Source organism: Nothobranchius furzeri, chromosome 2, assembly GCF_043380555.1.
Source record: "Nothobranchius furzeri strain GRZ-AD chromosome 2, NfurGRZ-RIMD1, whole genome shotgun sequence".
In the NCBI taxonomy this organism is placed as follows: Eukaryota; Metazoa; Chordata; class Actinopteri; order Cyprinodontiformes; family Nothobranchiidae; genus Nothobranchius; species Nothobranchius furzeri.
In genome coordinates this window covers 54,443,383-54,466,915 of record NC_091742.1, presented here as the reverse complement: position 1 = coordinate 54,466,915, position 23,533 = coordinate 54,443,383, and the positions used below count along the sequence as shown (strand labels likewise).

Below are 23,533 nucleotides of genomic sequence, written 5' to 3'. Positions count from 1 at the left end.
GCGGCTCCGACTGGCGTCTGCATCCTGCGCTGGTGTCGCTGATCTGGATCAGGTTCGGGGTACCTTCTGTGGATCTGTTCGCGGCTCGAGAAAACGCTCAGTGTCGCCTGTGGTTTTCCCTGAGCCCCCGGGACCGACCCCCACTCGGGGCGGACGCCTTCTCACACCAGCCCTGGCCTCGAACGCTCCTCTATGCGTTTCCACCAGTCCCTCTGATTCCCCGGCTCCTGGACCGAGTTCGGTCAGAATAGCTTTCGGTGATTCTGGTGGCTCCCAGACGCCTGTCCGCGTCATGGTTTCTGGACCTACAAGCGTTAGTGTCCGGCTCCCCATGGAGGCTGCCATGGAGGGAGGATGCCCTTCTCCAGGCGGATGGAATAATCAGACATCCTCCCGAAATAGGCCAGAGGCTTTGGGTCTGGCCGCTGAGCGGTCACGCTTAGAGGCTGCTGGGCTGCCGCATGATGTGGTGGCCACGATTCAGAGTGCAAGAGCGCCCTCTACCGTGGCAACTTACTCTGCTAAATGGGCAGCTTTCCAGAACTGGTGCACAGAACGGAATGTTCAAGCGCTCTCCTGCCAGCTGGCGGATGTCCTATCGTTTCTACAGATACTAATGGACAGAGGCCTCGCATTCAGCACTATTAAGACATATGCTGCAGCTATCTCATCCTGTCATCAGGGCTTTGGAGATAGATCTGTTTTCAGTCATCCCCTCACAAAACGCTTTCTAAAAGGCGTCAGGAGGAACAGACCTGTGTCCCGGCCGCTGTTTTCCCAGTGGGACCTCACGGTGGTTCTACACGGCTTATCTAAAGCCCCATTTGAGCCCTAGGACCAGGTCTCACTCAAGTTCCTGTCACTCAAAACGGCCTTGCTGCTGGCTCTTGCATCAGTCAAGAGAGTGAGCGACCTGACCGCCCTCTCAGTGGCTCCCGCATGCCTCAGGATCCGGGAGGATGGCGGGTCTGCTGTTTTATGTCCCAACCCAGCCTTTGTGCCCAAAAACATTACGGCTTCCTTCAAATCCAGGTCAATTTCATTGGCTGGACTTTTTCCTCCTCCCCATAATTCTGATGAGGAGGCGGCTTCCCATCTTCTCTGCCTGGTGCGCGCGCTCGCACGATATGTGTCACGCACTTCGGGGATTTGCCGCTCACAAAGCCTGTTTGTGCAGTACAGGGAGTCTTCCCTTGGGCAGGCGCTGTCGACCCAGCGTTTTTCGCACTGGTTATGTGACGCCATTTCACTCGCTTACACATCATCAGGGCGGGATCCTCCTGAGACACTCAGGGCTCATTCAGCAAGAGGGATTTCCTCTTCTATGGCGCTCCTCAGTGGTGTGTCAATGGAAGATATTTGTCAGGCTGCTTCATAGGCATCACCCTGTTCCTTTACTCGTTATTATTTACGAGATGTGTCTTCAGGTTCTGTCACTCGTTCAGTGCTTGGACTGCAGCAGGCTGAATGAACGCTTTATGGCATCCCATCAGCCCTGCTTGAATGATTTTCATCCTTTTATGGATGTTATTTTTTAGTGGGGGCTTCACTCTTATTTTTGGCTGCCTCAGCCTTCGAGCCTGGGCTGAGGCTAAGCGCCCCTCCCTAAAAAAGGCGTGTTGGGTGTGTTCATTGGTTGAGCTAACCAGTGTGGCGTAAACCCATCCAGCTGCGCATTATTCTAATAGCAGCTCGCTTAAGGGCTAAGACTAGACGAAATAGAACGTTGGTTACCAGGGTATCTGCAGGGTTAAGGGAGCCAAATTTAAGACTTTTTAAGACCTTTTTTAAGGCCACTTTGACCAAATTTAAGCTATTTTTTAAATGAAATTTAAGCTATAATTTCCAGCTATTGCCTGGAACCGGTGCTAACCACGTTGCAAACGTGAGATTACCCACCCAGTTACCATTAAACTTGCACTTCCCCATGGCACAAGCTCCCACTAGCTTAACCAGCTAATGTGCTCATCTAAAAATAGCCCTCTTTCACAACCAACTGAATGTGTACGGTTCCGCTTACGCCAACATCATACACAAAGAAGTGAAGAAATTCTTGTTCATTGGGTCTTTGGTAATTTAAGACCTTTGGAAACTGTATTTAAGGATTATTTGTCATTTTTAAGGATTTTTAAGGCCTTAAATTTAGAAAAGCAAATTTAAGACTTTTTAAGGACCCGCGGATACCCTGGGTTACGTATTGTAACCCCAGATTCTATGAGTCTAGCCGCAGCCCTTAAGCCACTGGCCCCACTGGTTCTGTTAGGACTAAGAGCCATCGGAGGCGAACAGTGGAGTTGCTCCACTTAGATACCCACAAGGGGGCCCACTATTAGTGGGCGTACATTGAAGCTCTTCATGATAGGCTGATGCGGAGATCATCCTTCCAATAGCAGCTCGCTTAAGGGCTGTGACTAGACTCATAGAATCTGGGGTTACAATACGTAACCAACGTTAAACTGTCTGGTTTTGAAGCTAATTTAGTCTAGCAGCAGTAGCTCATTGCGTTGTAACTTGCTGGTTGAAACTACATTAAAGATAAGCGAAGGTAGTTTTATTCATCTTCAGTTAGATTTATCTTTTGTTGACCATTCCCCAAAAGTTGAGTTAGTTTGGTTTTGTTAGATTCCCTGGCTTTTGGGATGATTGTTTTGTTGTGATTTTATTTTATTTTAAAAAATTTCCACCTGCACATCAGGTTTTAAGGCTGGTTACTTTCCCATCTTTTCACCATCAAGCCCAGCATCCTTAGGATGGGTTGTAACACCTGTTAACAACACTATTTAACGTTTGTTCTCATTTTGACTTTAATGTGAAAGAAAAAGAAGCAAAAACCAACTCTCCCTGCTTAAAAACTGTATCAGGGTGGCTGGGAAAATTTATTTATCAGTATTTTAAGTAAACGCAAGCTTCCTCTTTTACAATAATTTGGTTGAAGCAGTAGGGCATTTTTATTTTTAAGTTGTGAGAACATTTGTGAGCTCATTAAACTAGGAAACCTGTAAGGAACAGGGCGGCTCCAGCTGATGTGTTACAAATGAGCTACAGTTTTCTAGAAGGAACTTGACACCGAGAGAGTGAGATATCCCAGAAAAGAGCATTTCTATGCTAAAGCTACAAAACAACAGGTGAACAACCAGCAGGTCTGGGCATTTCATATTTAAACAGAGAAGATGTTTCACATGTGTGCTTCACTTACTGGAAGGAGGGAGGTCTGGAGTCCCCAATGCCTCCAGTTCTCTCTGCAGGAGGGGGTGGAAGGGGTGGTGGAGGTGGTGATGGCTGGGTCGTCGTTTCCACGGGGGGCACCACTGCAACTGGAGGCTCTGCAGCTGGAGTCTCTGAAGATACCAACTAATAAAACAAAAGAAAGAAATGTGTTGGCGTGGGACACGAGTTGAAAAGGCATTCATGTGTGTAGGGGAGAAAATCCAACAGAAAATAAGTGAGAAAAGAGACGAAAGGTGGAGAAAAAAGGAGGAATGAATGAAGAGGAAAACGATAACGCGTCATTTACTCTGACACACAAACGGTCGACTCTTTCCAAACGAACGACGTCTCAAGGGCAAACTGAAACGCTATCCTACACTTAACCTGTCTCTCTTCATTATACAAAAAAACTGGACACACACACACATACAAACACACACACAGGACGAATGCCACACAGCATTAAATTACAAGAACCATGACAACAGTCAGGAAGGGAGTGAGAGAGGGAAACGAGGGCAAAAAACAGAGAATTTTAAAACAAGACATGTTAAGATCCAAGTGTTTCCACATCATTTCACTAGAAAACGCTCACATATACATTTTTATATATGACAAACTACTTATCTGGCTTTAAGCTGGGATTTGAAGCTATGAATCACTTCCCAGACAGATGTTTTCTAACTTCTCCTTCACTGCAGCCTGTGAAACACTCGTCTTGTGGGATCTCTCCCATCAGTCTAGGCGTACAGATCACATATCAGCTCCTCTGAGCTTTGTTCCTCCCTCTCCTTTAAGATCACTTTCCCCACCATTCTTATGCACTTAAAAGATGCCTCAAACCTGCTTGTCCAGGCCAAGTCCCAGAGTTTTGTCTCCGCTTAAACGTAACCTGCAGGGTGGAGTGCAACAGCTGTAGGGAAATGGAAAGTATGAAAACTGGCCAGGCAGCTAGCGGTACTGTAGCTGCTAGCAAACTCAGCTGAAGTCTGATGAGAAACATCTGCATTCTTTAAGATTTAAACTGGAAGCTCTTTGGTTCCACATTTGTCCAAATAATCACAGCGGAGTGCATTTGCTGGATTACATCGTCAGGAGACTCAAGTGGAATCAACCGGTTTCTGACTACGTGATCGCACGGTCCACATGTGAACTTTTGACCTTTTAGCAGGTCTAACAACTCATACTAGGAAAGATAGACACCAGTTCAAAATTAAATGTGAATGAGATGGGGCAACTGGATGAATTTATCGACCATCAACGATAGTCCGAGCCCTTCACTGATCGGTCAATAAGACTAGATTTATTTGTCTATGGATTAGTCTGGTGGATGGGACTTCAGACTTCCAGGACAATTCACCATCTTTTTGCAGTAGCTCAGGTGGTAGAGCGGGTTGCCTCATGATCGGAGGGTCATGGGCTCGATTCCAGCTCCCGCCAGGAGTATCCTGCTGTTGTGTCCTTGGGCAAGACACTTCACCCAACTTGCCTGTGTTAGTGGTGGTCAGAGGGGCCGACGGCGCCAAATGGCAGCCTCGCCTCTATCAGACCTCCCCAGGGCGGCTGTGGCTACAAGTAGCTTACCATCACTAGAAGTGTGTGAATGTGAGTGTGTGTGAAAGCGTCTTTGGGTGTCTAGAAAAGCGTTATATAAGTTCAATGCATTATTATTATTATTATTAATCACAAATTAGATATTTTTTCTCATTTTAAATGTATTTTTAAATATTATTAGAATTTTTTTTTATACATTAACTTTTTTTTGTTTGTGAAGCGCCTCGTGATTTTATCTTGAGAGGCGCTAAATAAAAGATGTTTTCTTTCTTTCTCTTTATTTATTTGACATACGTATACATTTTTTATTTATAAGAAAGCTAGGACTCTTGCTAATCAAGGACACAACCATGACTGCAGACACAGCAAATGCTACGAAATTCTAATTAATGTCTAAGTCACTGTTTAAAGAGGAAATTGCAGGTAAATATACATTGCTGTCCAAAAAACTACTATTTGAAATGCTTATTGTGTTTTTTTTTTTTTTTTAACATCAGGGGTGGATTAAAGACTGAAGAAGTTCCGGGGCTTAACACACGCGCGCTCGCGCACACACGTGACACGCACTAGTCAACATCATACATATGTGTCTTGTACCACATAATTTTTAATCTGAAGCTACATATTAAGCATATTCAGGCAGAGTATTGTTCCTGTTAGTGTTTAGTGTGAGATGATAGTAAATATTCCCTTTCTTTCTCCATCAGCTTGACCTGATAAGCTAACTTTAGGCAAACCAGCAGCACAACAAATATTTTCAAATAAGACTCACAAACCTGAGTCAGCACCAGTCTCATCAAAGCTGGGGTTCTGTCGCCATACTTTTGGTCTAAAAAACGTCCTTATGTCCATCTTCACTCATGCGTTTCAGGCAGAGACAGCAGAAGAAACCGGGCACTGCAGAAGAAACCAGCTGCTGAAGGGCTTCTTCTTCAGTGGTGGAGGCTCAGGCAGGCTGTATACAAACTACTGCCAGCTGCTCCCTCTCTGTTGGACTTTGGTACTGCATGTTACTTCCACGTTTGAGATCCGGGGCTTTTCATTAAAGATTCGGGGCTTGAGCCCAAGTAGCCGGGCCTAACGCCACCCCTGCAATACATAACGGCCTCTTTTCCAAGTAAAAAGTGCCTTTTTCAGCAAAGCTTCTAAAAACGTTTTGTTTTTTAAATCTTAACCTCTTGTGTAACGACGGGGAGATATAAGATAGTCCTGCCTGAAGCTCAGTGTGGCGAGTTGTTCATTTCTCTTAAAAATGGTAAACTACTGTGTTAGTGGTACAAACTCCAGCAGGCCCAGACATCGAGTCCACGGGTTTCCAAATAAGAGAAGGAATGGCACTATTTTATTTCCTGGTGCGTTTTGTGCAGCTGAAAAAAAAATAAACGGTAGTTTGTGGTGCACACTTCAGACTGGTGATGTGATGGGATTTCAACATGCCTCAAATCATCCATGGGAGGCTTTTAAAAATACCCGAGGGCTCCTTGATCCCAGATCAGCGCCAGAACCAGCTCAGGGAGGTCCACGCTGAGCTCCAGAAGAGGATGAGCAGCTTTTAATAATTCCTAGCGGGCTAGGGAAGCTGGTTTCTGGGTCGGACCTGGCTCAGAACCGCCAGCCCTCACCAGGATGAAAGGTCTCTAAAGTACTCTATATCATGTGAACGCATTTTAACGAGTATGAAACAGCTGACAAACGCTCATTACGGTTTATTATTGTCAAGAATCAATCTGACAGTCTAAAACCTGGAATAAATAATACAACATAAAAACATAATGTATAGTAATAAAAGAGTGAACACAGACACAAAAGCCAAGGATAAACTGCTTTCACATATTTCACATAATCTAGGAAGCTCAAGCTTCCCATTCAACTCTGGATGGTACCTGTGTCAGTGCCTTGGCCGCTGCTGTGGATCTGCTGCTGCCGGGGCGGATGGCTCCCCTGATGGTGTTTCCTTATCCTTATCTTAGCTGGTCTGGCTCATCTGATCTCAGTCAATCGTGTTTTTTACCATAGGGAAGGGGGCATGTGTGTGTGTGTGTGTGTGTGTGTGTGTGTGTGTGTGTGTGTGTGTGTGTGTGTGTGTGTGTGTGTGTGTGTGTGTGTGTGTGTAGGTGTGTGTGTGTGTGTAGGTGTGTGTGTGTGTGCGCCGGACGATGAGTGTTGTGACGGGGTTTTTATTGTCAGACTGTTTTAAAAATTCTGGGGATGGGAGGGAATGTGGGTATGCGGGGCCTTTTTAATTTGTTAAGCACTTTGAGTTGCATGTATTGTAGGATAAAGTGCTATATAAATAAAAGTTGATTGATTGATTTCTTACAAAGAGCTTAATTGACAAATGTGGCTAAAAGCTCTAAAAAGTAACTCAATCTTGACCTGACAAAGGATCTGAAGTAGGGCCCGTTTCCTTGTACCTTCAGTGTGTTTATTTTTGTAGGTCATAAATCTGTCAAACAACCTTCATGTGATATTTATGACCTTGCTACGAGAAATGTTCTGAAATACAAAAATAAACTCTTTCAAAGAAGGGAGTGTAATAAAAAAATAAAGGAAAAGCCCACTTAACCCGACCGTGTTAGAGCGAACACCCGCCTTCCCAAATCGACAAACATTAGACTTCTTCTATGTCTAGGACTGTGTTGGGGAAAAAAATCCATTCTCTGATTCTGAATCGATTCTCATAATCACGAGGATCGATTCATACGTCCAAAGATCGATTTAACCCTTTAAGCACTAGGGATGGGTACCGAATTCGGTACTTTTTAAGGCACCGACCGAATTCCATAGTACCGACTGAGCACCGATTCACGTCATTTCAAACGGTGCCTCGTTTCGGTACCGTCCTTCATAACGAGAACTTGCCAAGACAGCTGCGCGTGCGCAAGAGCGTTATGTCGTCGCTCGCTGCGAGCCAGTTGTAAACAGAGCAGCATGGTAGAAAGAACGCACGCTAAAGCTTGGGTCCACTTCACTAAATGTGATGGGTAACTGGGTGATGATGAAACCAGCGACAACGATCTAAGTGAGACATCCTCATCTTAATCTGCTCCGGTAGGTAAATAAAATGTTTAAGATAAGGTTAGCTTGATATGTTAGCTTCCGTTTCCCTAATGGTGCGTTCGCTTTCTCCTCGGAACTCCGAAATTCCGACTAGAACATGAACGAGCTGTAAAGTTTGGCTTCACTTTACAAAATGTGACGGGTGAAGATGAAACCAGTGACAACGATCTAAGTGTGAGACATCATCGTTTTAATCTGCTCCAGCAGTTAAACTGTTTAAGATAACGTTAGCTTGGTATGTTAGCTTCCATTGCCACTGTTATCAGCTAATGGTGCGTTCGCTTTCTCCTCGGAAATTCTAACTTCCCAGTCGGAAAAATCAAATGTAAAAGTACGGCAAAAGGAATGAAGATACACAGTAAATTTAGTTCACAGTAAAGATGTTTGCTTCAGTTTAATTATCAGCTTATAAAACTACAAGGACGATGTTAAAATACAAACAGTTGTATGTTATTTATCGTGATATTTATCAAATATTGTTATATATTGAGAAAAATATATATTTAATTATAAAAGAGAATTAAAATAATAAACACTCAAAAGCATCGAAAATTGGTACCGTTAAGTACCGGTGTCGAATCCTAGGTACCGGGAATTAGTACCGAATCGATTCAAACGTCAAAGGTACCCATCCCTATTAAGCATCAAAGTCACAAAATTGCAACAAGTGTCGTTGTTGACTTTAACAAGCCACAGCTGCAAATAAGATCTCTCATGAAGTTACAACTTTACACCAGACGATAGTGGAGATGTGTATCTTCAGTAGTCTGAGCAACACTTATAGTTCCTGACTCTTAAGAGTGAAAAAACTGAGAGGGGGAGATGAACGCAGCACATGTAGGGTGAATATGATAGGAAAATACTTACAATTGCTGACAGGTCTGGTCATTGCTGACTCTCTTTGTCTGATAATGACTGACCCTGATTCAAAAGAATATTGTCTCTGATGAAGATATTCACTTATCCAGTCAGAGTGATGCTGCTGCGTGGAGCAACAGAGAGTCTGTGCTTCATGTAAAGAAAGTAAAGCTAAAGGAGCTTAACGCCGGGGACACACCGGCCGCGGAAGCGCCGCGAAAATGGGGCCGCCTTCATTCGGCGCCCTTGTTGAGCTATTCTATAGACCACATGGGCCGCCGAAGCGCCGCGAATCGCCTCGCGCCGGCGCCCTAGCCCGCGCCATGCAGCGATCATTTCGGCGTCGGCTCTATTTTTTTCGCGAGCCGCGGGTGAATCGCGTCAATTCTGGCAGGAAGTCAAACCTAGACATAAGAGGCAGGCCGGTAAAGTTAACAAAATAAAGCATTTCAAAATAAAATTCCGCAATAGTCAAATGTGTTCGTAATCAGACACTGCAGAAAAACCACACGAACACACACACACACACATCGAACTTGTGTGCGTGTGTGACCACGTGAAGGGGGGTGTGGTTTTGGGTGTCTTTTCACCGGAGCAAACAGGACAGAGAGGCAGAAAGTCTGAGGCAAGCAGTTAAGATGGATGACTTTAAATTAATTATGGAAGTTGAGAAACACAAGGAGCTGTACGACCCCCGAAAAACATGGTTATTTACGTACCCATTTCGGAAGAAACTGCTAGGATACAGCTGCAGAATTGGAGCGGGTTCCAAGAGATTCAACTGGCAGAAACAACTCATACCATAGGTTCACACACACACACACACACACACACACACACACATGCACGCGCGCGCGCACACACGTAGAGGAAAATAGCTGAGAAAAGGCAGAGAGGAACTTGAGGACACCAAGTGTTTTAAAAGAAAAACTACAGCTGAGCCGAGGGGCGCCTCGTCTGGGGCGCGTCTGATCTGAACTGAGGAGCGGCGAGCAGCGGCCGAATTTCGTGAGCGATTCGCTTCTCGGCGCTTCGCGGCGCTTCCGCGGCCGGTGTGTCCCCGGCGTAAACGTTCCACATGTCGACTCTAAAGCTTTCTCATCGTGTTCAGGACATGGTGGATGTAGAAAGGATCGTAAAGACACAGCTAATGATGACAGTTGTAGCGGGAAAGTAAAACAAAGCCATAAAAATGGCAGACGCGTTAAGTATGGAAGTCAAAGTAAGCCAAATAATCAAATGAATAGTCCACATATCCCAGCAATCTGTGGAAGACAGAAAGAAAGAAAAAGAAAAGGAAGGAATGAAAGAAAAAATCAAGATGAATTTAAAAAAAGAAAAAAGAAAGAAAGAAAACATTCTTTTATATAGTCTCTCAAGATTAAACTCACAAGGCGCTTCACAAAAGCAAAAAATTAAAACATAAAAAAAGATTTCTATATGTGATTAAAAATATGTTTAAAACGAGAAATCAATACAAAAAATTTATTAAAAATGTAAAGAAAGGGAGATAGAAAATTAATAGGAGAGATGGAAATCAGTGGATCCTGGGAAGGGCCGAAAAAAGAGCAGGATAAGGAAAGGGCAGTGATGAAGGTCACTCCAAAGCCAGCTTGAACAGGTGAGTTTTCAGCTGCTTTTTAAAGGAGACCACTGAGTCCACTGATCTCAGGGGGAGAGAGTTCCAGAGTCTGGGGGCCCGACAAGGACCTCTTCTTGGAGCAAATGATCACTACACTCAAGGGAAGGTCAACCCTGAAGATGTCCAAAAAAATCTGACCAATATTGCTAAAAAGCAAAGTCGAGAGAGGCCAATATAAATATCAAAAAATAAATGTGTGTGTGTGTGCAGCTACAGCTTTTGGATAAATTCTTTATTGTGGTATTTTTCCATTGATGCAGTTATTGACACTTCTTACTTCCTCTGTTGGCTGTCCTGGATCTGTTTGCTAATTCTCTCTGACAGCATGTTTGTGAAAGGCATAATTCTGAGAGAAGGACTGGGCCATACAACCATTTTATCATGCCAGTATTTCATTAATTTGTTGTTGAATGTTAATAGTGTTAATATACTACAAAACTACATAGTCATGCAATTAAGGTAACAGCATAAAAAGAAGAGTTCGCTGACCTGAATTGAAAAATTGGATCGAATCGAATCAAATCGAATTGCGATAATCGATTCTAATTCTTGAGAATTCAAATCCAACCAATTCTTGAAATTTGAATTGATACCCAGCTCTATCTATGTCATCAACATGAAATACTAGTATTCAGTGACAGGTAGGGCTGCAACTAACGACTATTTTAATAGTCGACTAGTCACCGACTGTTGAAACGGTCGACTAATCGGATAATTATTAAATATTTCTTAAATTTAGCATGAGATTGCTTTAAATGGTAAATAGCCTGTATTTGATATAGCGCCTTCTAGAGTCCTGGGACCCCCCAAGGCGCTTTACAACACAATTAGTCATTCATTCATTCACACACACATTCACACGCTGGTGGAGATGAGCTACAATGTAGCCACAGCTGCCCTGGGGCGCACTGACAGAGGCGAGGCTGCCGAGCACTGGTGCCACCGGTCCCTCGGACCACCACCAGCAGGCAAGGGGGGTTAAGTGTCTTGCCCAAAGACACAACGACAGCGACAAACTAAGCGGGGCTCGAACCTGCAACCTTCCGATTACGGGGCAAGCACTTAACTCCAGTGCCACCATCGCCCAATTAGGTTAATTATATGAAAAATGATAATAAACACAAGAAAGATGGGTACTTCAATGGAAAATGCTTATTTTATTGAACTTTGCTGCTGATAGGCCAACTCATACTAAAAGTAAATAAAAATGCCCTGTCTAACACCAATTAGGCACAGTGCTCAGTCAGTATAGACATAAATGCATCAATAAAATTAAAATGCTTTTGTCAGGCACAGTCGGGCATAACATTAAATCTCTTTTTTTAAAGCGAAAATACGTTTAAAAAAATGTACATCCAAAACAAAACGTTTTGGCTTTCGTGTTATTCAAGTCTTACCGAGGTGAGTCAGACTCCGTTTCATTCAACTGTCCAACGTGCTTTCTCTTTAAGTGTTCATGCATCACCGAGGTGCTGCCGTGATATGCAAGGACTGATTTGCAAATAATGCAGGTCATCTTTTTATTCGCCGAATCGAGGCTAGAATGCTCACAAACTTTAGATGTTTTGGTACGCGTAGCTGCGGTGTTGCGATGCTGCCATTTCTGTTAGTTACCGCTCAGCAGAGAAGCTATTGCGCATGTGCGACTCTCGGCAGAGATTGTAATGAAGCGAGATACCTCACTCGGTCGTAAAAAACACGTCTGGCGACAATGTCGACAATGAAATTCATTGTCGACTATTTCTATTGTCGATATTTGTCAACAACGTCGACGAATCGTTGCAGCCCTAGTGACAGGTTGCAGACACATTCATAACAATTTCTCTGTGAGAAAATAAAAATGAAAAAGCTTCTGAGATTAAAAATGACACGAACAACGAGTACATAGACAAGTCAATAAAATAATATATCTATGTGGTTCTTCAGCGATGCTAGTTCAGTCACTGTGTCAAACATTATTTTAATTAAAGAGAAACAGAATTAAATGTCTTAATGTGCCTGCAACAATGTCTTGGGCCAGTCATGTGCTGTATTGACTAAGGTAGTCGAGTGGTAAATGCGTCTGCTTACCATCTCAGTTTTGCCATGTACTGACGTGGTTTTGAATCCCGGTGGTGTCAACAGTAATTTATTTAGCCAAATGATGCAGATTTGAGGTTTTTATATTTTAGTTTTACTGATTATTTTCTGTAAAATGTTTTGTGTCTCTAACGATCTTTGTATTTGGTCATTTCCAAGAAGCATTTTTGTTGATTTACTCTACACACCTCACATGGACTCACACTGGCTAAATAAATCAAGAAAGCAAAAAAAAAAAAAAAAAAACTGATTAGTCCTTACTTTTTAAACAGTTTACCAGTAACGGTTTGAAAACTTCATACTGGCAAGTGTAGCTAAAAAAAATAAATTAATTAAAAAAAAGAAACAAGTTACTATTGAGACCAGGATGTGAACCTGCGCAAAACTGCATGCTAGCCCAGCACACTTTCCACTAGACTACCAAGTGTGTTACATGACACTTGCTGCCTAACCCCGGTGTAATAAAAATGAACTTGTCATCTGTTGTATAATTGCTTTATATAAGTTATTGATCACTACTGTTTGTCAATCACACTTATCATGAGGATGTAATCAAGGGTAATCATGGTAGAGCCGAACATAATGTGATCATGAGGATGTAATCAAGGTAATCATGGTAGAGGTGTGCAGCTTTGCACGCACATCAGGGAATGTATAAGGAGCAGAGCAGGGCTCAGGGGGGTTAGAGCTGCTTGAAGGATTCTACCTGACGAGGTTCATGGATTACATGTGTTCAGTTCTTCACCTATCATGGATTACGTTTTCTAACTGGGGTGTTCAGCTCTCCACCCATAAGCAACGGTAAGAGAAATGTTTCGTTCATGATTGATAACTTGTATGAATGCCGGTTGAATAAAGCCTTGTTGTTCATCTGATATTCAAGTTGTGTTTCATTGTTTCTGGCGTCGACTTGACAACGATCCTGATTAAATAAATATAAAGTGTAAAAAGAGACTTTGAGTCTTTTAAGGTAATTAAAATAAAATAAAACATTTTATTTTAGAACATTTTTGGCGTCACGAACAGGATCAGTCAAGCTATTCCAGCAACAATGAAGTGTTTTTGGAGAAGCAAAAAGGAGCCGAGTGCTTCTGGGGAGGGAACGCCGATTCCCGTGCCGATTCCCGGCTGGGAAACGGAGGAGTTCCGAACCATTGGTGATATGTTAAGGCAGCGCGGTGGACGCCCTGGGCCGTGGGGAGAGTTAAATGGAGTGGTCAGCCCCGCTGTGGTGCTGGACCGTTTGACGCGGATAGAAGTTAAAGAAAAAGCGCCGCTGGCAGGAGTGAGAGATATGATGTGGCTTTTTGCAGAAGCATGGAAAAAACAGGAGTTAGAATTGAGCAGTTGTAGAGAGCGAGCGGCGCAGGAGAAAATCCATGCTGAAGAAGTTGAAAAATCATGCTCAGAGTTTGAGCAGAGAGTGTGTGTGATGGGGAAAGAGCTAAAGCATGCTCAGAATGTTTTGGATAAAACGCTGACTTTTGTGTCTCGAGCGCAAAGGAAGGAAAAGAAGCGACCTCGTAGAACAGGTCCTGCTCAGATCCGGGCGTTTGTAAAGAATGTTGGTGAAGATTGGAACCCGGAGAAATGGAACGGGGATCTTTGGGGGGATGATGAGGAGGAGGAGTGGGTGATTAAACCTGACCCACCACCTCAGCCCTTGTATCCATCATTACAGGGGATAAAGATGTCAGAACAAAGACCTATTACTAGGCGTCGGCGAGAACAGCAAATTATTCCACCAATACTGGTAGATATGGTGGATGATCAGGGACGGCCGGAACTCGATGAGGCGGGTAATATAAGAAGGATGTTACAACAGCAGCCACAACCCGCCCCTAGGCTGCTAACAACGCTAGAGGATTATTCACAAGATGAGTTAAATCACATGAATGGGAAGCTGAAACAGCGCCCAGGCGAACCAACTGACTCCTGGCTTAATCGCCTTATGGAGGATGGCGCGTGTGATATAGCCATAGATGCCGGTGATGCCATGAGATTTTCAGGATTAAGTACTGATGCACAGATAAATGCTGAATACCGGGCTACAGTCTGGGCATTGCCAGCTGATGAAGATTTCAATGTGGGGGATGCATATGCTCTGGCATGTCATGTAATCTATCCTACCACGGCGGACTGGTCTGAGATTAAAGGGCAATGGCAGACAGTGAGAGATGCCATTCAGCGGCTCACCAGACTCACTATTAGAGAGCAAGTGGCTCGAAACGGGGGAGCTGGAGTGGTGGACTGTAACATCTCTAAGGCAACTAGAGATCACCTCATCAGACATGCCCCACCACATTATAAACCCATGGTGACCAGCTTGTTGTTTGGCGCGGCAGACCAGACTTTTGCCGCGATAAAAGATCGTCTTGGCGAACTCACCACGCTGGGTGATTGGTCTGAGACGAGGAGAGAGGGAGCTAGAACTGAAAATAAACCCAGGATTGATCCACATTCAAGGGGTCGTAAAGGGGGGGCAATGGGCCCCTCTAGAACAGATCTGTGGAGGGCACTGCGACAAGCGGGAGTGCCGTTTGAGGAGATTGATGGATTGCCCACTAATGCATTGATGGAGAAATGCAGCCAAATGGGACTGAAGGTCCGTTGTCAGTTCAGACATTGTCCTGAAAAGGACGACAGGATGTCTGTGTCAGAATTGGCTGGAATGTTGCAGAATGTGATCAGGGAGGTGGCGTCGAAGCCTGCTGAACCTTCCGCCCCTCCCAAGGAATCTTCAGAGGAGGAGAGTTCAGATGAGTGTTATCAGGTGGCGGCAGTGAAGCGTAGAAAGGAAAAACAGCACCGAAGGGAACATGATGATGAATAGGATGAAGGTCAAGCTCGGGTTGTTGCCAGTGCCTCAGGATGGTCAATAAATGATATCAGACCACATGTGGAATTACAGATTTATTGGAAAAAATCAGTACAGACAGTAATGGCATTGGTTGACACTGGGGCGGAGGCCTCGGTAATTCATGGCAATCCTGATAAAATAAAGGGAAACATTGTACCTTTGACTGGACTTGGGGGGCAGATGTTAGTAGGAAAGGGAGTAACTTTGCCCTTAAAAATAGGAAATCAACCTATTAGAAATTACAGTGTAGTAGTGGCTCCTGCAAGGGAATGGATTATTGGAATGGATATATTGGCCGGAATGACTCTTCATCTGAAACATGGTCGATTTTGTTTTGGTATAAACAGAATCCACACCATTTTGGTAGGCAAGGTCAAAATGACACCTTTTCCCATTCCTGAAGCAACACAGGTGGTATCACAAAAACAATACCGGTTGCCTGGGGGTCAGAAAGAAATTACGGACACTATTAAAGAATATCTGGAGGCAGGAGTTTTGAAAACATGCACCACACGGTGGAATAATCCCTTATGGCCAGTGAAGAAATCAGATGGTTCATGGAGAATGACTGTGGATTATAGAGCGCTGAATAAACATACTCCTCCTTTAACGTCTGCGGTTCCGGATGTTATCACGATTGTGGAAAGGGTGCAGCATCACTCTGGTACATGGTATGCGGTGATAGATTTGGCCAATGCTTTCTTTACCATACCTATCCCTGAGGACAAGATGGAACAGTTTGCCTTTACATGGGAAGGAAGACAGTACACCTTCACCAGATTACCACAAGGGTATTTGCATTCACCCACAATCTGTCATAGGATAGTGGCTGAAAATCTGTCGACTTTAAAGATCCCATCAGGCATATTGCTATCACACTACATTGATGACATCATGATTCAGGGAAACACTAAAGAAGAGGTTGAGCAATTGCTCCCACTTCTGATAACACATATGAAGAATCATGGATGGGAGATAAATCCAGCGAAAGTGCAGGGATCTGCACAGTCAGTGAAGTTCTTGGGAATTATCTGGAATAGAGGGGAAAGAGAGATAACAACTAAAGCTAAAGAGAAAATAGCACGGTTCCCAATACCACAGAATAAGACAGATGCTCAGCGGTATATTGGGTTGTTCGGGTTCTGGAGACACCACATACCTCATTTAGGACAGATCTTGCAGCCTATGTACAGATGCACTCGGAAGAAGGAGCAGTTTGAATGGGGGCCTGATCAACAACAGTCATTTGAACTAGCTAAAGAGGCAATCCAACAAGCTGTTTCTTTGGGGAAGATGTTGTCAGGACCAGTGGAGTTACAGGTTTCTGCAGTAAATGATTATGCTAACTGGAGTTTGTGGCAAAAACAAGATAGGTGCAGAAAACCTTTGGGTTTTTGGTCTAGGAAATTGCCTGATGCAGGACAGAGATATACTCCATTTGAAAAACAGTTGTTGGCATGTTATTGGGCTTTGTTGGAAACAGAAGCCCAAACTGTGGGGCATGAAGTAATGATGAGAACACATATACCCATTCTAACTTGGGTCATGAGCAATCCTACAACTCACCGCATAGGGGTAGCTCAAGAGGCTAGCATCATAAAATGGAAGTGGTATGTTTCTGAGAGAATGAAACCAGGAGAAAAAGGAGTATCAATGCTCCACGAGCAAGTGGCAGACGTTCCAGAAATGGATGAAGTGCCTTTTGAGGTAAAACCAATCCAGGATTCTCCTGTGAAACTGGGGGTAAGATGGAGCGAACTCACCCCAGAGCAGCAGGAGCGAGCCTGGTTCACTGATGGTTCCTGTCAATATGTGGCAGGAACCAGGAAATGGAAGACTGGGGCATTTAACCCTGGTACACAACAAGTTATGGAACTCACAGGGACAGGAAAGAGTAGTCAATGGGCGGAGTTGAAAGCAGTACACATGGTAATAATGGCGGCTGGGGTGCAGGGAGTAAGTATTTATACTGACTCCTGGTCAGTAGCCCAAGGAATGTTAACTTGGATGCCAACTTGGCATGCTACACAATGGAAGATACATTCAAAAGAGGTTTGGGGAGCTGACCTATGGAAGGACATTTGGGAGAAATGCCAAAATATTCCTGTGTCAGTATTACATGTGGATGCTCATACTAATAACAATGATCCTGAATCCCTGCATAATCAGACTGTAGATAAGATAGTGAAAATTCAGGCTGTAAGACAATCAAGTCCTGGATTAGCCAAATGGGCTCACGTTACTGCTGGACATTGGGGTGTGCAGGGAACATTGAAATGGGCGAGGGACAGAGGAATAGATCTCATCATTGATGATATTAAAACTGCCATAGAAGATTGTGAACCTTGTCAACATCAGAAAAAGAGAATCCCTCGACATATACAGGGACAGATACATCGAGGTAAACAAGCGGGACAGTGTTGGCAGATTGATTTCATTGGACCATTGCCAAAAAGTAAAAACTGTAAGTATGCATGCACAGCCGTGGATACGGTGTCAGGGGTACTGGTGGTGCATCCGTGTCATAACGCCAATCAGGAGGCTACATTGAAATGTCTGTCATTAATAGAGACCTATTATGGACTACCTTTGCAGGTTCAGACTGATAATGGTACCCATTTCACTGGAAATAAGATCAAAGAATGGGCAGAGAACAACGCGGTAGAATGGATCTATCATGTAGCATATCACCCGAAAGCTAGTGGACTCATTGAGAGAATGAATGGGTTACTGAAAGAGAAACTAAGGAAACTATCGGTTACTAATTCTTTGGACAAATGGAGAGAAAATCTGACTAGGGCAGTACATCAGTTAAATAACAGACCCGTGGGGGATGGAGTTACTCCACTGATGCTAATGGTTGCCAGGGCAGGAAGGGAAACAACTTCTACTGACCCTCCTATACGAATGTGGAAACTAACTTCTGAGGCAGAACTCCCTGTTAGAGCAACTGCGGGCTCTGTGGGATTAGATCTTAAAATCTTGGAAAGCATCACTTTAGTAACCAATAAAGTGACAGTGGTAAAAACAGGATTGGGAATTCAATGTCCACCAGGAACTTATGCTCATGTGTGTCCAAGAAGTGGTTTAGCTTTGAGGGGTCTAACCATTTTAGCTGGGGTAATAGACTCAGACTATCAAGGGGAAATAGGTGTGGTGTGTCAGCATACAGGTAAAGAACCGTTGGTACTGGAAAAAGGAGACAAGATAGCTCAGTTAGTAATCAAACGGTGTGTAATGTCCAAAGTTGAAGAGATTACTAAACCTACCACTATCACTCAGAGGGGTGAAACTGGGTTTGGATCATCAGACTTTACTGCGGGGGCAAAAGTGTGGGTGGAGCAGCTCAATGGTCCTCCCAGAGCTGGAGAGATTATTGCACAGGGAAAAGATGCTGTGGTAAGTGTATTGTTCCCCGGAGAGGAAAAATGGATTAATATTCCGATAAACAAATGTTACAGGAGAGAAAATTAATGCTTGTCATTCTATCTGCAGTTTTGTATGTATCCCATAGGCGGGTGTCTGGGTGACGGTGGTTGACTGGGTCCCCTTCCCCTACAAAAGGATTGAACCCTTGTCGAGGCGATGGATGGGCTCCGCGGACCTGGTGGTGTCGGATGTTTGGTCATCGTCCTCCATGTCCTCGCTGTCATCGCACTGAGGGCACATTTCTGTTGGGGGCTCACGGAAGGACAAGTGTTGGAAGAAGGGGTCATGGGCCATCTGGAATTGGTTAGCAGTATGTCCAACCGCACTCAAGGCACATTCACATGCAGAGCAAATGACGCTTGCTACTTGGGAAACCTAACATCTACCGGTAAGATGTACCGGTGCAGAGGATGTCTTAAATTCCGAGGAAGGGTGATCAGCCCGGGGGTGTTGGTTCAAGGATCAACAGTAACCTTTAATTCTGCAGCGCGCATCTGTGCATACCATCAGGGGAATGGTACTTGCATACAAAATGGCACAAATTGGAGTATGAAGGTTGATCACGATTTCTGGATCAGGAATGGAACTGTAATCACAGGAGGACACGCCTATTTGTACATATTCTGGGTGCTGCCCGACACAGCTAGAGCTACGCAGACAGCTGTAGCTCCCCTGGTTCACACTTGTCAACAAATGGGACAAATAAGGGTAGCCGAATATGTGCGATGGACTGTGAAATTCCCTCCTATTCCGCCTTGCAACAGGAGGAGGCGAGCATGGTATGACACCGTGCTAGGAGGAACTGGAACTTTGTATGGTCTGGCTAACACAGCAGACAATGAGGTAACACGAACTATGCTGTCCAACACTGGAGAATACACCGCACAAGCTGTCACCAAGACTGCAAGATGGATGCCTTCGACTGTATCTAGTCAGTTAGAAGGAAGTGATGTGTGGAAAAGTGTATTTAAATGGAATCTAAAGCTTTGGAATGAAACTTATGATGCATTGCATAATTTGTCACACATAGGTAATTGGACAGTCTGTTCCTTGCAGACTATTCATGCTGAGACACAAAGAAATAGGTTTCAAATACAGGTAATGAGTAATAACTATCATGCATGGCGAACATTATGGAACATCAGTAGTTCATTATGGCTACAGCTAGGGCTGCAACTAACGATTATTTTCATAATCGATTAATCTGTCGATTATTTTTTCGATTAATCGATTAATCGGTTTGTTATTGTTTAGCTATTTAACCTATACAAGTGATGGATGCATTTCAGTTAAGAACAAAAAAACATAAGAGAATTGTGCAGTTGACTGCAATCTATTTTATTGCACATGAACACAGTCAGCAGTATAAAATGAGCTAAACAGTGCAAAATATCAGTCCAGAATAATTTTTAGCATTAGCTGGAAGCCTGCTCCTTCCACCATGGATAGTGGCCTCATGTCTTTTACCAGCATGTTTAGAATAGAGTTTGTAAGTGGTATGAATTGCTGGGGGGTGAGTGTCTTCTTCCCCATGTAGTTGTCCATCGTTGCTTGTTTTTTTCTGCATAAGAAACACAAATAGACTGAAATAAGTACACATATAAAATAAAGCAGCACACACACTACAACACTAAATCAATATTATATTATTTGAATTAATTAACAATATACAGTGATCATTTATTTTGAGGGTTACGTTCTACAAAATAGCCCGCAACAGGAGATATTCAGAAAAAAAGTAAAACATTTTTACTATTAAAAAGCTCTAAGTAAGAAGCTCATGAGGTTTTTACTTTGAGTCGGGAGTGTTTAAATTAGCCAGAGAAATATGAAAAATGTTTATTTTGTGTAATACTGTTTAAGAAACATGATAAAAATGTGTTGTGAGGCGTTTTACAGCGTTAGATAGTAAAACAGCCTTTTAATAGTAAAAAAATGACTTTTTCTGAATTTCTCCTGTATTTAAAAATTGAAAGTGTACAACTATGCCGCGTTATATTCACCTGGACACAGCTTGTCTGTATATTTTTCTCCGCGGAGTTGTCCTTTTTTGAATGAGGAACATAGTTATGGGTTTGTGCCGTTTTTCTCTTAACGAGAACATTCTTATAAACAGACGTGCTAAATTTGGCAAGCGCATGATACACAACACGGAGGAGATTCACGATTGCATCTAGTCAATCAGAAGTAGAACACCGCAGACTGACGCGGCAAAAAAACATGTTTAACATCCACTATAACGAACTCAGCTAAAACACTAAGTCCAGCTTGTTTATTTTCTGTTACTTACCGGGCTGGCTCTTCCAAATGACGGCTCACTTGACCGCGGTGCTCTTCCTCTGCTGCATCAGCCCCCACATGCTTTCGTCTCAAATGTGCTCCCATACTCGTGAGGTTTTTGTCCGGGGTTTCTCTTCAGTTTTGTCGCTTCTATTTTTCTTCCGTATTTCCTCTTGTTCCGCCATTTTCTCACAGCAAGATGAGCGTCAGTAACGTGATACGTCATGAAAACCAAGGGCACCCATTGGCTCATTTCTTCTTCTACGGCTCCACTGGTAGATCAGTGGCTCATTACTGCCACACACTGGCGGCAAATTTAACAGCTTGTAACCGATGTCAGATTGTGGTAAAAAATAGACTTTATGCGGTAAAATATGATTATTAAACAACTAATCGATGACTAAAAAAGTTGTTAACTATTTTAATAATCGATTATAATCGATTAAATCGATTAGTTGTTTCAGCTCTAGCTACAGCCACATGCAGAAATGACGATTTGTAATAAATCTATGTGTACTGGATACTGGGATCAGTATAATATGACATCAGTAATGACTGTGTGTAGATATCAGATACTGCCGGTGATAACCACTAAAGGGTTTTGGTATCTCCATGTTAGTGGAGAGTGGTGGGATGTTAAAACAAATCGAACATATGAAGTAAAACACTGTGATGAGACTGATAAGGGTTTAGCCTGCCCATTGGTAAAAGGACATAGCAATCCATGTTTCACTGATTCAAGGGTCGTACTCTGTGATTGGACGGTCACACCCCCAGAGGAACAGTTTTGGCAGGTGGGTCCTAACACCTTATGCGTGGCTACAATGACCAATTCCCCACAGGTACCTTCAGTTCCCTTTTCAGGTTGTCTCAAGGGTATACATATGTGGGAATGGAATAACGTGACCTATTGGTTGAGTAATTACACTGTATCTAGTCGGCTGACTAAGATACAATGGGAGGTTTTACACTCCCCTTGGACACTCTCACTGGAACGATTCAAATGCGCATTGGATGGTTCCACTGAAGTGGCAAAATTGATTGACTCTCATAGGTCCAACCTTTCCAGGCTCATGGTGTCTACTCTTGTGGCACAAGGGGAAATAAAACATGTTGCTACATTGATTGAACAGGCTTCCGCTCATCATTGGTGGGATATATTTACAGGCATGTCGAGTACCGCTAATAAAGTGCTAATTCCACCTATGATTGCAGCATTAATTATAATATTTGTTGGTATGTTATTCGATTAAGAAGAGAAATAAATTGGGTAATAATGCAAAGACTACGATGAAAATTAAAGTGGAACTACAAGGTATGTTATAAATGACGTTGGTTTTGATGGGGAAATGGTGATGGATATGTTACATAAATTAGATGAAAAGTTCAAGAGTGGAATGTAATAAAAATGAACTTGTCATCTGTTGTATAATTGCTTTATATAAGTTATTGATCACTACTGTTTGTCAATCACACTTATCATGAGGATGTAATCAAGGGTAATCATGGTAGAGCCGAACATAATGTGATCATGAGGATGTAATCAAGGTAATCATGGTAGAGGTGTGCAGCTTTGCACGCACATCAGGGAATGTATAAGGAGCAGAGCAGGGCTCAGGGGGGTTAGAGCTGCTTGAAGGATTCTACCTGACGAGGTTCATGGATTACATGTGTTCAGTTCTTCACCTATCATGGATTACGTTTTCTAACTGGGGTGTTCAGCTCTCCACCCATAAGCAACGGTAAGAGAAATGTTTCGTTCATGATTGATAACTTGTATGAATGCCGGTTGAATAAAGCCTTGTTGTTCATCTGATATTCAAGTTGTGTTTCATTGTTTCTGGCGTCGACTTGACAACGATCCTGATTAAATAAATATAAAGTGTAAAAAGAGACTTTGAGTCTTTTAAGGTAATTAAAATAAAACATTTTATTTTAGAACACCCGGGTTTCCACGGGAGCCGTCAGCAGCACGTTACTGCAGCAGCACGTCTTGCTCGCGTAAGCTGCTGCTTGGCCCTTCCCACGAGACGCGAAGCAGCAGGGGAGCAGCTGTCACCGACAGAGCACGAAGTCACACGAGTGACTTCGTCAGTAAACACAACAACAAGCAGGAGAAAACTACAACATGGTTTGTGTTTTATGTTCTGTCCGTTTTATAATCGCCAATACGGACCTGAAAAACAAAGGAGACCGCTAACTATGTGATAACTTCTCACGGGGACGCACAGTTCGTAACGTTTTTTAAAAGTAAAGCAACCGGAAGGCAGTACGTTCTTTATTCTGAAAATCTCGGTAGCTTCGCTCCGTTTCCGCGTCCAATTTCCTGTCTTTCCTTCCCCAAAAATTTCGAACTTGACCCGTTTCAGAGGCGTCGCGTGTAGAAAATAGAACCGGCGCGTAAAGGCCGCGACATGCTGCTCCTGAGACGCGGCCGACTCGCGCTGCTGACGACTGCCGACGGCTCCAGTGGAAAAGGTTCTGTTGACCACAGCGGTTCCTATCAGCAGCTATGACGTGCTGCTGACGGCTCCCGTGGAAAGCCGGGGTTAGCCACATTCTCA

General features: G+C 43.5%; 3 protein-coding genes across 3 annotated transcripts in view; 2 read left to right on the top strand and 1 right to left on the bottom strand.

Annotated features, from left to right (window-relative positions):
- Window positions 1–23,533, bottom strand: part of dvl2 (dishevelled segment polarity protein 2) — a 76,358-nt gene that overhangs the window by 16,344 nt on the left and 36,481 nt on the right. Inside the window, exon 3 of the mRNA XM_054747776.2 lies at window positions 3,197–3,351. Within this exon, the coding sequence (XP_054603751.2) occupies window positions 3,197–3,351 (155 nt within the window). The remainder of the gene's footprint in view (window positions 1–3,196; window positions 3,352–23,533) is intronic.
- LOC139063761 (Friend virus susceptibility protein 1-like) lies at window positions 12,856–15,235 on the top strand. The gene is made up of 2 exons (XM_070546556.1): window positions 12,856–12,958; window positions 13,008–15,235. The coding sequence occupies exon 2, from the start codon at window positions 13,452–13,454 to the stop codon at window positions 15,231–15,233; it is 1,782 nt and encodes a 593-aa protein (XP_070402657.1). The 5' UTR covers window positions 12,856–12,958; window positions 13,008–13,451; the 3' UTR covers window positions 15,234–15,235.
- The window catches only part of acap1 (ArfGAP with coiled-coil, ankyrin repeat and PH domains 1), a 240,043-nt gene continuing 239,169 nt past the window's right edge, over window positions 22,660–23,533 (top strand). Inside the window, exon 1 of the mRNA XM_070546541.1 lies at window positions 22,660–22,711. The gene's annotated coding sequence lies outside the window, so the exon portion shown is untranslated. The remainder of the gene's footprint in view (window positions 22,712–23,533) is intronic.

Coding starts and splice junctions, on each gene's coding strand:
- LOC139063761 (XM_070546556.1), top strand. CDS start 13,452: ATGAAGTGTTTTTGGAGAAGCAAAAAGGAGCCGAGTGCTTCTGGGGAG.